Source organism: Eumetopias jubatus, unplaced genomic scaffold, assembly GCF_037043125.1.
Source record: "Eumetopias jubatus isolate StellerSeaLion01/CBP00866 unplaced genomic scaffold, mEumJub1_p1.0 scaffold_1, whole genome shotgun sequence".
In the NCBI taxonomy this organism is placed as follows: Eukaryota; Metazoa; Chordata; class Mammalia; order Carnivora; family Otariidae; genus Eumetopias; species Eumetopias jubatus.
Window position 1 is genome coordinate 121,915,952 of NW_028274807.1, and position 17,636 is coordinate 121,933,587.

The 17,636-nt window shown below is 49.9% G+C and overlaps 1 protein-coding gene across 1 annotated transcript in view; it reads right to left on the minus strand.

Annotated features, from left to right (window-relative positions):
- Positions 1-10,498, minus strand: part of ESYT3 (extended synaptotagmin 3) — a 49,372-nt gene extending 38,874 nt beyond the window's left edge. Inside the window, exon 1 of the mRNA XM_028099231.1 lies at positions 9,959-10,498. Coding sequence (XP_027955032.1) covers positions 9,959-10,285 — 327 coding nt within the window. The 5' untranslated portion in view covers positions 10,286-10,498. The remainder of the gene's footprint in view (positions 1-9,958) is intronic.
- Positions 10,499-17,636: the final 7,138 nt, after the last annotated feature.

Sequence of the window (17,636 nt, forward strand, 5' to 3'; positions counted from 1 at the left end):
AGGCGGCAGGAGTAGGAAGCGCTCCTGGAGGTGGGGGGTGGGGGTGGGGGTGGGGGCGGGCAGGAGAAGCAGGGTCTGGTCCTGAGCCCCTCTCTGCTGCCTCAGGTTTCTCCTGACTGAGGGAAGTGGGGTTGCAATGCCTCCGCTGGCCAGGTCTACAATCAGGAGATGATGAATGCGACTCTCCTCCCAACGGAGACACATTCAGAGCCCTAGCACGGTTCATCCTCCAGAACATGAACAGTACCCTGACCGATGTATTACAGGGATGAGCACCTCCCCAAAGCAGGCCTGGAAAATCTCAAAGTTGCCTGGGCCCGTGGTCAAGTCACCAGGACCCCGGATGCCTGCCCTTGCCCCTGCAGTGCCCCTCAGAGAAGCTTTAAAAGATGGGGGGCCCGGCCGGCCCCTGAGGCCTCCCTAATGCTAACTCACCTCTCCTGCTGTGATTGTGCTTGGGCCCAAGCCTCCCAGGCAGAGTGCACTCATAGTTTAATGACAGCAGTTTTTAGGCAGTGGAGGTAATGAGAGCTCAGAGAAGAGAGACAGACTGTAAAGCAAACTCAAGTCTAAGTCAGAATTCCAGGCTCACAGAGGCCACCACAACGGCGCTGCACATCAGTGCTTCATCTCTAGGTGTCGTGTGCTTTATTTCTTAAACCCTTTAGGAAAAATGATCCCACAGCAGCGAGGGAATGGAGCCAGAGTGATGGCCCGCAGCCAGCAGCGCCAGAGCCCAAGGAGGGCTCCGGGGGCCACAGATGGGCTAGGGGGCCCGGGCAGCAGCTTTGGGCCACCAGACCCTCTCAGGAGGCAGGGGGATCAGACGGCTGCACTTAAAGGGCCTGCCTGCCACCAGGCCAACCTGGCTCACTCCCTGTCCCAGGGATGGTGGCTCCTCCCATGGGAGCAACCTTGAACACACACACAGACGTGGAGAGGTACAGAGAAGGTCTCTTTGTACCCTGAAGACCTGAGACTCGCGCCCTCAGAACAACGCAGCCACAGCCACATGCCCACACAAGGACACACCCTCTCTGCTGGGAAGGGTTCTTTGCACCAGCGTGCATATTCTTACACTCACACACCCGCAGACTCAAACCGATGCTGCCAACTCCCTCCCACGCTCAAAGAAGAGAGGAGCCCCCTCATTCCGGGTGTCCCCCAGGGAGGTCCTACACAGGGAGGCCTGTGGCTCTGGTCTTTCAAGATAGGCCCCTGCCCCGTGGTGCCTATTTGGTGGTTCCTCCTCTACTAGAAAACGGTCCCTCATTTCATACACTTTTTTTCCTGGTGAAGCACAGCCTTTGACCCATTTTCTCTCTGTTCTTGAGAGGTAAACATTTAACCACAAAAACTGCTTCTAAATCTGCCTACCATTCTGTTTAAAATTACCCGGCCAAAAGTTGCTTTAAAGGAAAACATTATTTTGCCAACTTGAAATTCGTCTAATGCTGTTCTAAACTCCATAGGCTCTTTAACAATACACCCAGCCTGCAGACCGGCCTAAGTCAACTGGACCCAGCGGGGGGAGGACACCGTGCAGGTAAAACTGCAGAGGCAGTCACTGGGGACGAGAATACTGGTGCCAGGAGCTGAGGAATTCCCCTTTGCTGAGGAATAAGGGCTTGGAGCACAGAGGGGCTGCCCTGAGCCGTGCACAGACGCGTTTTTTTCATGGAGACCTGAGTATAATGGTGAGTCACCAGAGTTCAGGCAGTTAGGTTTGGTAATGCCCGAGGTTAAAAAACGTATTTTTTGCTTATCAAACTAGTATAGGCAGGTTTGGTTCTAGATCACTGTGATGAAGTGAATATTACAATAAAACGAGTCAAACGAATTTTTCAGGTTCCCATATAAAAGCTATGTTTACACTACACTGTAGTCTATTAAGTGTGCAATAGTATTATGTTTAAAAAATGTACACACCTTAATCAAAAAATACTTTATTGCTAAAAAATGCTAACCATCCCCTGAGCTTTCAGGAAGTCATACTCACTAATCACAGATCACCAAATATAATAATGATGAAAAAGTCTGAAATACTGCAAGGATAATGAAAATGTGACACAGGGACATAAAGTGACCAAATGCTATTGGGAAAATGCACTGATAGACTTGCTCAATGCAGGGTTGCCACAAACCTTCAATTTGTTAAAAAAAAAAAAGGCAGCAATTATCTGCAAAGTGTAATAGAATGACGTATGCCTTAAAAAACCAAAAAACAGGGGCACCTGGGTGGCTCAGTCGGTTGGACGGCTGCCTTCGGCTCAGGTCGTGATCCCAGGGTCCTGGGATCGAGCCCCGCATTGGGCTCCCTGCTTGGCGGGAAGCCTGCTTCTCCCTCTCCCACTCCCCCTGCTTGGGTTCCCTCTCTCGCTGTGTCTCTCTCTGTCAAATAAACAAATAAAATCTTAAAAAAAAAAAGACCAAAAAATGTAATACTCGATGCTGATGAGGCCACAGTGAAGTGGGGGAATGAGAATCTTTAAGGTGTTCCTACGCTTTTTTTTTTTTTTAAGATTTTATTTATTTGGGAGAAAGAGAGAGCATGAGCATGAGCAGGGAGAGGGGCAGAGGGAGAAGAAGCAGGCTCCCCGCTGAGCAGGGAGCTCGATGCAGGGCTCATTTCCAGGACTCTGGGAGCTGAAGGCAGACGCTTAACCGACTGAGCCATCCAGGTGCCCCCAGGTGTTCCTAAGCTTTGACATGAGTTAAACATGCAGGAATCCATGGTAAGGAACTTGAGAAACACGGGCTAAGATTCCCGCAGCACTCAACTATAGCACCTGTGGGACAGACTTTTCCTGAGAGCCTACTATGCACTGGGCACCGAGCGAGGAACTGAGGGCACAGACGTGAGCAGGGAACACACCTTTGCCCTAGAAGAATGTTCAGTCGGGAGGAAAAGTCAGGAAGATCGGCAGGTGCAGGTCCAGAAAGGAAGTGGGGTGACACAGGCTCCAGGTACTGTGAGGACCCGGCGAGTAGGATCTGGGGCGGGGCCGGGGGGGGGCGGGCTTGGACTTGAAGGAAAGGTCAAGGGAGCCAGACTGGCAGGTCAGAGGCAGAAAATCCAAACAGATCTAGGACACGCCACCCACCTCAGCTAGCCACATGAGGAGGACATGCTGGGAAATAATAGCTAATCAATGCTAGAAACGGTTCAGCAGCCGCGGGGTACGTATGAAGGATATCATAATCCTTAAACATGTTTTTTTGGAGAATGTTGGTAATCTAATGTTAAGAACAGAAAGAAATAGGAAAAAGGAAAAAAGGGTACAAGTATTTTTAAAAACTGTTTTCACACACCTTCCATACAGAAGAAGTACACACAGATAGAACAGTGTTCTGGGTGGAGGGACTGTAAACACTTGTTCTAATCCTTTTAGGCCATTTCCAAATATTCTACAATGGGAATACTTTCACTTTTATAACCAGAAAAACCAGATTTTTAACCAATTTACAACCAACGACTTAAAAAAGTAAACACAACAAGGGTAAAAGAATGGAGTGGGTGACTCTGAGGTTTTGAAACATCCCGCATCCTTGAGAAGCCCCCTGGCTCTTTACTCTGAGCGTCTGGGGGACTCCTGGTGCGCCGCCATGGGGCTTCTTGAGCAGAAGCAGCCACCCCGCCTCCAGCCCTGACTCCCCCTGTGGCCTGAGGGGGTGAACTCTCATTCCCTTGGCTTGAAAGGCAGGGGAAAGAGAACAGGACTTTCCCCCTTACTAGTCCCCACTGGGGCAGAACATTTTCCCTCTTCACTATTTGCAGGAAAGGAGGGAGAGAGAAAGCACTTTTCTCAAGCGCGTGTGAATACGTTGGGGCTTTAAGCTCTAGGTTTCCCTCAATTAAAAACCCCTGCAAGTCTCCCAGGAGGAGTAACTCTGAATGGAGGGGTGGGAGGGTCAGGAAGGGGGGCAGGGAAGCCTGGGTCCCAGTCCCCTGCTCCTCTGTGTAGCTGGGTTGTGGCCTTCAGGGGACAGTGTACAGCCCCCAGCAGTCCCGCCGGAGTGACTGGGGACATTCCCATTGAAGTGCCAGCTCAACCTGCTGTCAAGACCGGGCTAGGAGGCCAATGGAAGCTGGTGGCCAGCTCACCACACTTCCCGCCCATGGGACAGGGGGCCACGACGGAAGAGGAGGACAATGGTTGTCGCCTGCCGTGGCCCTGAGCTTATCCACCACGTGACCTCCCCATTACTAAGGCCCTCAGGTACTTGGCTTGGAGAAAAGGTTGCTGTGGACACTTTTTTTTTTTTTAAGATTTTATTTATCTGACAGAGAGAGGCACAGCGAGAGAGGGAACACAAGCAGGGGGAGTGGGAGAGGGAGAAGCAGGCTTCCCGCCGAGCAGGGAGCCCGATGCAGGGGCTCCATCCCAGGACCCTGGGATCATGACCTGAGCTTAACCACTGAGCCACCCAGGCGCCCCTGCTGTGGACACTTCTGTTACAGAAAACTTCAGCCCCTTGTACCTAAAGCAAGAAGGTTAACTGCCTTGCTAAATCTGTTGTATTCTAAAGCTCTTACTTTTTCTGTTAAACCACTGTATCATGTGAGTTTGGGTATCCTAAATTGCTGTCCCAAAATCTGCTCACCCCAGAATGAGATTATGAGCTCAAGTGACCAAACCTGCCCAGAGTCCCTCTGGAGACGCTACCCCCTACCACAGCCAGCAACACCAAAGTGTCGCTTCGTGGGCCCCTTCAGAGCCTGGATTAGCTCCCCTCCCCCAGGCTTTCTCGGAGCCTTGCATAGCCACCTCGTAGGACTGATCACACTGAATCAGGAAAGGCGGTTCTAGCAGGTCTGAATCCCCATCCAGACCAGGGATTCCTTGCGGGCGGGGACCACGTGTCCCTCCTATCATCGGCCAGCCTGCAGCACTGGGCCTGACACATTGCAAGCCCTGGAGAGATGTTTGCTGACTGAGAGTATAGCAATGAACGCACGGATGCCTAAGATCCCTGCGTTGGGCCTGGAGGGGCGGACGCCCACATTCTGTCCCTCTTCTTGCCCAATCCTGGCCCAAGACAGGATCAGTCCATGAAGCATCACTAAGATGCGGGGCAGAGACCCAAGGGACATGACTAAAACATGCTGTGCCTCTTCCTTCCCAAGGACAAGCCTGACTCCAAGCCATACGCATGACCTCACAGGGCTGCAGCGACCTCACAAGTAAGAAGTCCCCTCACTCCAAGCAGATGTTTAAGACCAGGTCCCACAGCACGGGCATCGAGAACTGAGCTAATGGGAGTGGCCAGCCCAGCTCAGAGCTGTCATTGCAGTTACTTCCTCTAATTAACAAAAGTGTCAGTACCGGACAGATCAGGAGAGCCTGGGCCCTGACAGACTACTGCTCCACCCACAGAAGGAATGTCAAACTCGGCCCCAGGAAAGCAACGTACTCAACCCTGGTCCTCGGCCTGAATGCTGGCAGGGAGGCTTGGAGGGGACCATCCCAGGGACACCACTGGGAGCCCAGGAGTGCTCCCTGCTTTGTGTGAACAGTTCATTTCTCCCTGGTGCTTGCCTAGCTGATTACCCCAAGGTGCACCCAGTTAGATGACAGGTAGGCAAGAAACGCTGCCGAACAGGGTCCTGTGGGCCCGCGGCACTACAGAAAAGCCAACTTGGGACCGACACATGATGGCAGACCAAAAGCTAAAATGACTCCACAGAGCATCTCCTAAAGCCTCGCCATTTTCAGAGGGGAATCAGGGGCCCAGGGGACACAGGGGCCCTTCTCAAGGGCCCCCCCCCACCCGTGACTGAGCATCAGACTCCAAGTCTGTACCTGCCACCACATCACATCAGCCCCCACCCCCATCCCAGCAGATACACGGGGTTAATTGTCCCCAACAACGCTGCCAAATGATTGCTATCAGCGGGCAGGAGAGCAAGCCCAGCTAGAGCTGGGGCCACGGACAGATGTGTCTGCTGGCGAGACCCTTGGTGATGAGTGTCATACTGGGGAAAGGTAGTGTTAGGAGGCCTGGGAGACTGAGAATCCAGGCCCCCTGAGCGCACCCGCGCCTCCTCTCTGTGGACAGCTCTGCGGCCGCGGCCGCCACTGCCTGCAGAACCGACCCTGCCGGGCCTGTGGCGAGATGGGATGGCGGAGCTGGGCTTTCTCCAGCTCGGCGGCAGCAAGGACTCCACTTTCGGCACTGTGCTGTCCCCAGTCCCCAGCCCCGGCAGGGTGGGCTCATGGAAAAGGCTCTTCGTTCCTTGAAAAAATAGATCTAAAAACCGTGTGCAAGATCTATGTAAAAGTCTACCACAAACCATTCACACACACACACATTTGCACATGAACAGCGAGTGGCAGTGGCTCCTTGCTCAGAGCACGAGCAGTGGAGGCAGTGTGGCCCGCTCTCGCCAAGTGGCCAGGCCACGTTCACACCGCAGGAGAATCCACGGCTTCTATACTCCTGACCCCTTTTAAAGCAGAGGCATCCTTTCTTCCAGCTAGCTCTTGCACAGAAGGGAACCAGAGGAGGGGCAGGGCTGTGTGAGGTTTGACCAGAAACAACTGCCTTTCACAGGTGGGGACACTGAGGCCCAGCGAGGGAAAGGACTCTCTAAGATCACCTGGGGGCAGCAGCTTGGAGCAATGTGTTGAGAAGGAGCCTTGGCTTCATTGAGAACTAGCCGTGGCCACCATGGCCTGGCAGGGGAGGCTTGTTCCAGCTCAGCCTGGCCTGGGCCTCCACCCCGGCACGGGGGCTTGGTGCAAAGTAGAACAAGATGACCTTTCCAAGCAGCATGCGGACTGCGTTCCCCTCCCCCTCACTGGGTGCTGCCGTGCAAGGGATGACTTGTGGGACCGTGCCTGAGTGCTGTAGCCAAGACCCTCAACTCTTCTTCAACCCCTGCCCCAACTATGGGTTTGCGATCTGTTATTTTGTAAAAATATTTCTTGAGACCAAGGAGGTCATAAGTCATCGACCCCACTTCCTTGCAAGGAAAGCAGTTCTCAAACAGGGAAATAGGCATGACTGAAAGGCCCACGTATAGGGATAAAGACACCATGCTCTAAAGTCGTGGGCAAGGGGCACGCTGCCCCCGCCATACCCAGAGCCATGGCTCCGAATGTGTTCCTCGGAAGACAGGGACAAGACGGGAGAATATTCAAACAAGTAGCTTCCAGGTTTTCTACATCATCCCCAGGCTCGGCAACTTCCATGAGGCAGGGCGAAAAGCCCACACTTGCATCTAGTTACTCACTCTACGCAGGCGTTCCCACCACCCATCTCCTAGACCTGCTTCTCATTCTGGATGCCCAGCGACCCAGATCAGAAAACACCCTGGAAGATCCCTGGATCCCTCCCTCGCACTAACTAGGGGCCACCAAGTCTCCAGAGTCCCACTCCTGCCCGTCTCTCGTCCCTCTCCTCCGGCCCCGCTATCATCGTCTTGGCTTAAATCAATTTCTCATCTGGTCTCTCTTCTCCAGCTTCATTCCTCCCCCCACCCCCCACCCACGCTGCTTTTTACAGGGTCTTTCCAAAGCCTTCCACAGGCTCCTTGTGGCCTTCAGAATCAGGCCCAACCTCCACCAAGCCCGCCTCAGTGTGGCCCCTGTCCACCAGCTCCTACTACACACTTCGGCCAAACCAAATCAAACCACGTGGGCTCCCTCGTACACTGGCCACGCTGTGCTCAAAAGCCACCCCCAGCTCGGAATGCCCTTTGCAGCACCACTGCCTCAACCCAAAAGGCAATCCAGGCCCGGCCCACCAGCCAGGAGAGTCTGGAGAATGCGAGCTGAGGCCAGGCCCCTCCCAGAACTCTGGCAAGGAAGAAGGAGGCTGTGGCCTGGGACACTCTGCTATGGAAGTCAAGTGGGATGTCCTTCACACTTTTGACCCTTGCCTGGACTCTGTCCAGACTCCTAACTCTGGCTTCTCTGAGACCTCCATGGCAATTACCTACCTATATGCATCTACTTCCTGCCCCAGACTGCCCTCTTGGTAGGAGAGACACCATCACCTTCCTCTGTGTGTCCCTATGCCCAGCTGGGTCAGGCCTGGGGTCTGTCTTATGAGGTGAGATAGCTTCTTGTGTTGTCTCACCCATCAGGCTGAGCTCCCTGTTGGCTAGTTTCACATTGCTTCTGGTGTTTATGTGCATGGGGGCAGGTGGTGATGGTTGGGGCATGTCAAAGCTCCTACAGGATCTGATCCTTGCCTCAATTTCAGAAACACTGCCTTTTGTACACAACTAAGTGTCTAGAGGTGTTCCCTAATCCAAGAAAGGGCAGAAAGGGAGGCCTGTCACTTGGTGAGGCCTTACAAGTTCACCCTCATGGGTTGAAGCCACCATGGGGTCCCAACAGAGGTTTGACAGGCATCCAAGACTCCTTCAACAATGAGCAAGGAGTGTGGATAGGTCCAGGCCTGCTCTCTGGATCCAGATCTTTCAGGATCACAAGCCCCCAAAGAATAATCAGGATAACCAAGTTTGGGAGATGGGCCCTAAATACTGTTCCCATGGCTGCTATCCGAGGAAAGTTGTCACTGTGCTTTTTTATTGTGCACCCTTAGCAGAAAGTTTGGGCCCCCTCATCCTCAATATATGTAAACCAATTTACAAAACTGTACTGTCAATCCATATATTAAATATCAGTGTTACGAAGTGAACCATAGTCCCCAAACTGGTTTGTTGAAATCCTAACCCCCCAGTAACCCAGAATGTGACTGTTTTTAGAAACAAGGCCTTTAAGTAGGTGATTAAGTTAAAATAAGGTCATTAGGATGGGCCCTAACCCAATCTGGTGACCTTACAAAAGGGGGAAATTTGGACACAGATATCTACAGAGGGAAGACCATAAGAAGACATGGTGGAGACAGCCATCTACAAACCAAAGAGAAGCCTCAGAAGAAGCAAACCGTGCTGACACCTCAATCTTGATGAACTTCTGTTGTCTGTGTCTGTGGTATTTTGTTATAGCCACCATAGCTAACTAATATAGTAAGGCTTAATTTCTCTCGTTTTAAAGACAAATATAAATAGGACTTTCTAATATGTTCCTCGCACATCTCATTTTGCTGGCTACTGTCAGGGTGGGGCTGAATTTTAGAATAAAGGCCCCAGGCCAGAGGAAATGAGGGGTCTGGTGGCTTCTGGTCATCTCTCCCTGTGGGCCTGAGCCTATCTGGAAGAATCAGAGAAGCACCCAGAAGTGTAGTTTTGCCACAGACCAGACCAAAGCTTGGACCCAATGCCCCTGTTGCCGGTGTTCCCCAAATTCACCCAGGTGCCTCAGCCCCACCTGGGAGTTGTGGGGTGGGCTCAGAACTTGTTTTTGTTAAGTGGGCCAGGTGATTCTCAGGACCGGAAGCATTTGAGAAACCCTAGTCCAGGCCATTCCACACCAGGAGATGGGTCTGTAGTTGTGGAGTGTGAATGTGTCTGGGCACGTCTGAGCATCCCTACCAGGCAGAGGGAGGGAGAGAAGCTGGTGACCCAGCCTCCCACCCCATCCCTTCAATCCCGGCCCCCTCTTGGCCCTCCTCTGTCTGTCCGGACCTCTGCTGAGGCAACTGGTCTGCAGTTTCTGTCATTGCTGCATTTGCGGATCAATTTTGCACCCAGCGTTCTTTCTTTGAATCAACAGGCGGGTGGAAGGCCTTCTGCTTCCCTCCTGAGTAACTCTGCAAAGTCCCAGATGCCCTTTTTTTTTTTTCCTGGGTGTGGCCCGCCCGTGACTTTTCTCCCAGGCTCTGGGCCCTTAAGTGAAACCTAAGTCCCCCCGACCCGGACCGGCGGTGGTGGGGAGACTGAGGGACGCCGCGGCCAGGGGTCTGTGCTCCGGGACTAGTGGGGCATCAGGTGTGCGGATCGCGGAGCTGCCGCCCCCAGCTCCCTGGCCGACCGCAGGTTCTTTCCAAACCTCTAAGAGCATCCGCCCCACCTCCGACCGCTGCCCGGCTCGGCCCAGCTCACCCAGGCCGGCAGGTGCTGGTCCCGCAGCTCGCGGCTAATGAACTGGCGTTCGTTGTCTAGGAATTCGAAGGCGGCCGCCAGGCGCCCAAGCTTCCCGCGGCGGTTCCTGCGCCACCACATCCACAGCAGAGCGCCGAGCAGCAGCCAGGTTATGCTGAGCCCCAGGTAGCCGGCCAGGTAGACGGGAGCCAGGTAGAACAGCACTCGCGCCACGAAGGTGTAGAGTTCGGGCAGCAGCTGGCTGGACAGGCGCGGCTCGGGACTGGGTGCGCGCTGGCTTCTCGGGGCACCAGGGGCGCCGGGGGCGCAGGGCTCCTCCGCTTGCATCTCGTCGCCGCCGTGTTGCCCTTTCCCAGAGCTTCACCCGAGCCCAGGTCCACGCGCCCCGACACCCAGGCACATCGGTCCTCCAAGTGCGAGAACCCGGGCACCGCGCCGCCCCTGCCCTGCGGGACTCGCCCGTGCGGTCTAGGCGCTCAGCTGTAGGAGCGCCTCGCACTAGGGCGCGTAGTCTACAGACGCTGGGCGCTGGTGCCGCGCTGCTCCCCTGGCCAGGCTCGCCGCTGCCGACGTCTCCGCCCCCAGGGCTTGGGTCCAGGGAAGGGGGCGGGGTCAGGTCGTGGGCGGGGCGGCTGCGGGGTTTCTGCAGAGGAGCAAGCGGGCGTGGGTGCCCTTCGACCCCAACGTCGCGCGCAGGCGTCAGAGGAGGGCGCAGCTGCAACGCCCCGGTAGAGCCCTGGTTGGATTACGTGCCGCCCCGGGCGGTGTATGACTCAGCGAGGCATGTGGACAAATGGCTTGTCATGGATAAACATCACATAAAACCTGTTTCCTACACCCAGTCTACAATAGGCAGTCTAGTATGGGTTGTTAGCTGGGCGTTCGAGGCCCTCCACGGACCAGCTCGCCGGGCCTCCCCACCCAAGGGTGGGCCTGACTGGCCCCTAGAGCCGGGCATCTCTGCCCCCTCCTCTGGCATCTCGTAAAGCTTAGACCTGGCCCCCAACCCAACCTAGCCAAGCCCAGCGTTCCTTTTGTGTCCCGCGATGCCCTCTGCCCCGCATTCCCCACTCTCTGTCGGGTGTCAGTTTGGATCTTAATTCCCTGCATCATCGGACTCCGAGTTCCCAGGTGGGGGTGGCCAGGCCGTCCTGCTAGTCTCTGGGGTGCCCAACACAGCAGGTGACAGGTGGACACAAGAGAGATGAAGGGCAAGCCCTAGGGTGCTTGGGGGTCAGTTGTGAAGCCTATAGTTTCTATCTAACCCTTTTCTGAATTATCCGAGCAGGGGAGTCTCGGTCTCCACATTCAGACATAAATCATCTTGTGGATGGGCATACATTTTAGGCGGCTTGCATGAGTGAGCGCATCCATTACTGGAATGTGATTCTGGAGTTGACAAATGTACTGGAATGATTCTGAGCTTTCAGGAATTTCACTGAAAGGGTGGACCCAATGGACAACAACCAGAAGATAACTATATTCTTTCTCTCTGTCCCTTCAGGTGTTGCTCTTCTCTGGCCTTATCCTTCTCTATTGGATAAAATTACTCGCTGCAATGAGTGTTTTCAATAACAGGCTTGTTCCTGGTGGTCAGAATAGTTGGGCCCTCCATCATTCTCAACCTTCCAGGACTCAACCAAAATGGAAGCTGAAAACCTCCCAGCTTAAACACTGTTACAGTCTTTCCCAGTGTAACCTGGGAAATCAATGTAGGAAATGCGACTCACTTGAGGGTTTTTGTTTTGTTTTGTTTTGTTTTTGGAGAGCTCCTTTTTGGTTGTACACAATCCTATTAAAGGCTCTGAGAAGTCCTGCAGATAGAAAACTGTTCAATTTTATTTAACTCACTGTTACCCAAATTATTTGACCACAGAATTCTTTTACTCAAAACGCTTCTCTTATTGGTTGACCCAAATCAACTTATGCTAAAGAACTGAGAATGTATGATAGGAATATCGGCAAGTGCCCTGAAACTTGAGGCAGGAATGCTGCTGGATGTCAGGATGGATGCACCAGGAAGCTGACTGTTGACTCAGCCCTGATTCCCTGTTACTCTTCCAATTGACCTCCCTCCTCTGCGTCTGGCTGAAGTGGAGAGCCCAGCGCCTTTCTCACAGCTTCCAGGGTCACAGAACTTTCCAGAGACTGCTCGACCCTTATCCTGTCCCAATTCCAAATGCTCCGGAGAGAGGATCCAATTGTATCCATCATCCCCTCCCCTCTTCATGCACACCAGGTCCACACCACATCCTCCTCCTGTTAGTGTGCTTACAGAGGGGCTGTGGAGGGTAAGGTGTTTGGAGGACAATTAGCAGATAATGGAAGGTTGCTGACTTGTGAGCTGGATGGACACCCACAAAGATGTCCAGTAAGAGGCTTGGATCATCCTGTGGACCACTGCTACCCCCCAGCTGCACTGCCTTCTCTGCTCCTTGAACACACCAAGCTCATGGATGCCTCAAGGCTTTTGTATTTGCTGTTTCTTCTACCTGGAAAGTTCCCCTCTTGAATTTTCCCCAAAGTACGTTAGGGTGGTGGGATTATGGTTGATTTTCTTGTCCAAACTTTATAATGCCATTAAATTGCTCTCATAAACTAAATATGTAAGAACACTGAGAATGTGGCACCTAAAATTTCATATCCCACCTGAGGCTGAATCTGTGCCTAGAACATTGGAGCCATTATTTCCCTTGACCTGGACACTCTAGTTACTATAGCCAGTAAAAGACATTTTATGTAATGTTGGATCATCACAAAACCTGGGCAGAATGGTATCTTCCAAAGCCTTTGCCTGAACTCATTTGACAGTTCATAATATTATAGCAGTTTTTCAGAGAACACTAAATCATTTCAATATGTTCAGTATATTTATCAGCTACTCTTGTGGGTCAAATGGTGTCCCCCCCCAAAAATGTGTTGAAGTCCTAATCCTTGGTATCTGTGAATGTTATTTTATTTTCAAGGGGGGTCTTGGTAGTTGTAATCAAGCTGAGAGGAGATCATACTGGATTAGGATGGACTCTAAATCTAATGACTGGTCCTTATGAAAATGGAGATTCCGAAACAGAGACGCAGAGGAAGAAGGTCATGGGACGACAGTAGTAGAAACCAGAGAGATGCAGCTACAAACCAGGGAGAAAGAATGAGACAAGGAAGGAGTCTTCCCCAGAACCCTCAGAGAGAGCTCGGTCCTGCCCACACCGTGATTTCGGATTGCTAGTCCCAGGGCAGTGAAAAAGAAAAAATGTCTGTTGTTTTAAGCCCTCCAGTTTGTGGTATGTTGTTATGGCCGCCCTTGGAAACTAACACAGCCAACTACCAAGTGCCAGGTACTGTTCTAGGCCCAGGAGATTCACGGTGAACAGACTCGATAGGCTCCCTGCTCCTAGAGAGCTGACATTCTAGTGAAAGAAGACAGACAAAGAACAGGAGAAGAGCAGGTAAGGAAATGCACAATGAAGACAATGCAGTGAGGGGGGTGAGGGTGACTGGTGGAGGGCGGAGGGCAGTTTTCGCCGGGGTGAGTTGGAAAGGGCTCTCTGAGAAGAAGACATTTGTGCTGAGACCTAAATAACAAAGAAGGCTAAAGGTGTACCTACGATTTCATCTTTTTAAAAAATGTAACATCTCATAAAAGCACCTATCCTTCGGGACAGAAAGATACATAGCCTCTGCTGTGTAGATGTCATCAGTTTTACTTTTGCATCTCTGTGTGGGGCTAATTTCCTTTGCGTCTGCCCACTCCGTTGGACTGGGAGTCCCTTATGTCCTCCGTGTCCAGCGCAGTTGGACATGCAGGAGGCCGAGAGGGCACTGGGTGAGAGCCTGGCCTTTTCCTCCATTTGCCTGAGTTTAAATCTAGACTCGAGCACTTCCTGGCTCTGGGAAAGATCCCTAACTTCTCTCCAGTTCAGTTTCCTTGTCTGGAAAATGGAGATCATAGTAATACTTAAATCATACGGGGGCGTGAGGAGTAAATAAGATACATGGATACAAAGCTGTATATTCAGATGGGGAGGTTGTCCAGGAAGACTTTAGTTTGGTCTATATTGCTTGACTTTTTACAGCAAGGATGTACTTCTGTACTCTTTGTATAAGTAAAATTTTTTTATTGTGAGCAATGCATATAACAGATTTATGATCTTAGCCATTTTAAGTGCACAGTTCAGTGGTATTGAATAATATTGTGCAACCATAGCCCCATCCATCTCCAGAGCTCTTCATCTCACAAAATTTAAACTCCTGCCCCCTCCTGCCTCCCTCTGGCAACCACCATTCTCTCCCTGTGATTTTGACTCACCTACGTATCTCATTGAAGTCATAGAAATCATGCAGAATTTGTCCTTCTGTGACTTACTTCACTTAGCATAATGTCTTCAAGGTTCATTCATATTATAGCATAGTGCAAAATCCCCTTCCTTTTAAAGGCTGAATAATATTCCTTTGCGTGTATACACCACATTTTGCTATTCCATTCATCAGGCACTTAGGTTGCTTCCACGTGTAGCTACTGTGAATAATGCAGCCATGAACATACGGATACAAATATCTCTTTGAGACTCTCTTTCCATTTTGGGGGATATATACCCAGAAGTGGAATTGCTGGATCATATGGTAATTCTGTTTAATTTTCTGAGGAACCACCATCCTGTTTTCCATGATTTTACCATTTCACATCCCCACCAACAGTGCACGAGCCTTCCACTTTCTCCACCAACCTGTGCTATTTTCTGGTGGTGTTGTTTCGTTTTTATAGTAATCATCCTAATGGGCATGGAGGGATCTCATTGTGGTTCAGAACCACATTTATTCCACATCTCTAATTCACATTAGAGAATCATTTCTCTAATGATTAGTAATGTTGAGTGTCTTTTCATATGCTTGTTGGCCCTTTGTATATCATCACTGAAAAAACACAGAAACACTTCTGGGGATATAGTGTACAACCATGGCAACCATAGTTTCAAATCCGGTATTCCATATTTGAAAGCAGCTAAGAGAGTAGATCTTAAAAAGTTTTCATCACACAGACACACACACACAATTGTAATTATGTGAGATGATACATGTGTTAATCTTGTTTTGGTAATCGTATCACAATATATACATGTATCAAATCATCACATTGCACACCTTAAGCTTACCCAATGTTATATGTCAATTATGTCTTAATAAAGCTGGAAAAAATTTTACAAACACAAAACAATGATTTGCTGTATGACCATATGCAAATGTCATTCCCACTCTGGACCTTAGCAACCCTTTGTGTCCAATGTGAAGAGTTTAACCAGAGCATCTGTGAGGTCTCGGGCACCAGTTCTCTCAGTGGGTCTTGATAATTTCCTGGGTTACCAAGCTTAGTACCCAGCAATAGGTGCTTTATGTTTGTGAAGGAACACACACAAGAATGAAGACCCAAATGTGTTTGAGCCAAGAACAGGATGGCCCTTAATCATATCCTCTGATAAAAAGTGACAGAGGGAGCTGCAAATCCATAGCTCCTTAGCCTGGAATCTTCTCAAGCCAGGCCTGCAAACCGCACAACCAGTGAAATTTGACAATATTTACAGAGAACTGTTTGGGGTGCTGGGGGTGGGAGAAAGTGCACCGGCTATACCCAAGAAGTCAATTATTTCATACTTTCATCACGAAGATGTAGTAGAGGGGTGAGTGTGTGTGTGTGTGTGTGTGCGCGTGTGTGTGTCTGGTGAAGGAAGTGTGGCAGCAAGAAGATATCGGGGGTGGGAGGGTGGAAGATGTCCCTACAATGTCCTTCATGATTTGACCCCTGCCTGTCGCTCCAAGACCACCTCCTGATGGCTCCAGCCTGTGTCTGCGCTTCTGGTGCCACCTTACTTCTCACGCACTCTTGCGTCCTAAACAGGAAGAAGGTGGCCCTGTGGCTCTTAGTTGTTCTGGGTCAACGTGCAGTTCCTGGGCACATCCTGCCATCTCAGAGGGTCAGGCTCTAATTGCTTCCCCCTTTCTCCAACCTGGCATGGGGGGCACGGCCATGGAGATAACCACTTTGTTAAAAGCCTCGGCCATGTCTCCCTCAGACGCTCACCGTGGGCAGGGTCTGTTACCTCCTACCCCACAGATGTGGTTCCAGAACTCCTCACACAGGTCCTAGAGGCTGAAGTCTGGGGATCCTGCCTCACCCCTTCCTATAGAACTCTTCCCTCCCTTCCCCCTCTTCTCCTCTTTGTTGGCTCCAACTTCCACTCCTGCCATTCTTGATACCCACAAACTAGTACTTTGATTACCAAAACTAAATGAGACCAAAGGTGTCTTTTTTTTTTTTTTTTACTATGGTAAAACACACTAACATAAAATGTACTACTTTAAGCCATTTTAAGTGTACGGTTCAGTAGCATTAAATACGTTCACATTGTTGTGCAACCACCACACCATCCATCTCCAGAACTTTTCCATCATCTCAAACTGGAACTCTGTACCCACGGAACAGTAACTCCCCATTCCCCCTCCCCCAGTCCCTGGCAACCACTATTTCACTTTATGCCTCTATGAATTTGACTACTCTAGGTTCGTCATACAGTTGGAATATATAACATTGCATGTTATTGATACTTCAATAAAATAAATAAATAAACATGTGATTTGCAAAAACAAGTAAATTAAATACCAATAAGATTGATAAGGATTTAGCTAAACTGACCAAGGAAAAAAGAAAGAAGAAATAAAATATTAGTATCAGGAATGAAAGAGAGGACATCACCATAGCCTCTGTAGACATTAAAAGGATAATAAAAAAATAGAATATTATGAACAACTTTATGCCAGTAAGTTGAACAACCTTGATGAAATGAACAAATTCCTTCAAAGACAAAAACTGCCAAAACTGCCCTAAGAAAAACAAAAAATTCAGAGAGCCCTATCATAATTTCAAAAATTGAATTTGTAATTTAAAACTTCCCACAAAGGAAACTCTAGGCCCAGAAGGCTTTACTAATGGATTCTATGAAACATTTTAAAGAAAATATCCATCCTACATAAACTTTTTTTAAAAATAGCAAAGTATAGGGGTGCCTGGCCAGCTCAGTCGGTAGAGCATGCGACTCTTGATCTCAGGGTCCTGAGTTCAAGCCCTATGTTGGGTGTGGAGTTTAATTTTAAAAAGGGGGGCGAGTATAGAACACTTCCTAATTCATTTTACAAGGTCAGCATTACCTTAATATCAAAACCAGATGAAAATATTACAGAAAAAGAGAACTACAGACCAATATTCCCATGAACACAGATGCAAATATAAGTGCAATTAAACCATAGACCTCCATGTGTGTATGTACGTATCTCTAACCTTCTGTCTGTAAATGTGTTCTGCAAGATCCTGGAATGATGTTTACCTAATATTAATGATGACTGTTTCTGATTAGTGGTTAAAAAAATGTTATTGTTGCACATTTCTGCATTGTTTGAATTCTTTTTCACAACATGTCTTATGCAGCAGAATAATCATTCTTTAAAAAAAAAAAAAACAGCAAGCTAATTTGCCCACTTATTAGTTCTAGGTGATGGGAATATGAATGATTTGTTTCCTTTTGTGCTTTTCTGAAATTTTAAAATAAAATTAGATATTAGTTATTGGTACCAGACACACAGTCTTTTAACATTTTAGGGCATTTCTTTCTATTCCTATTTTATCAAGTGTTTT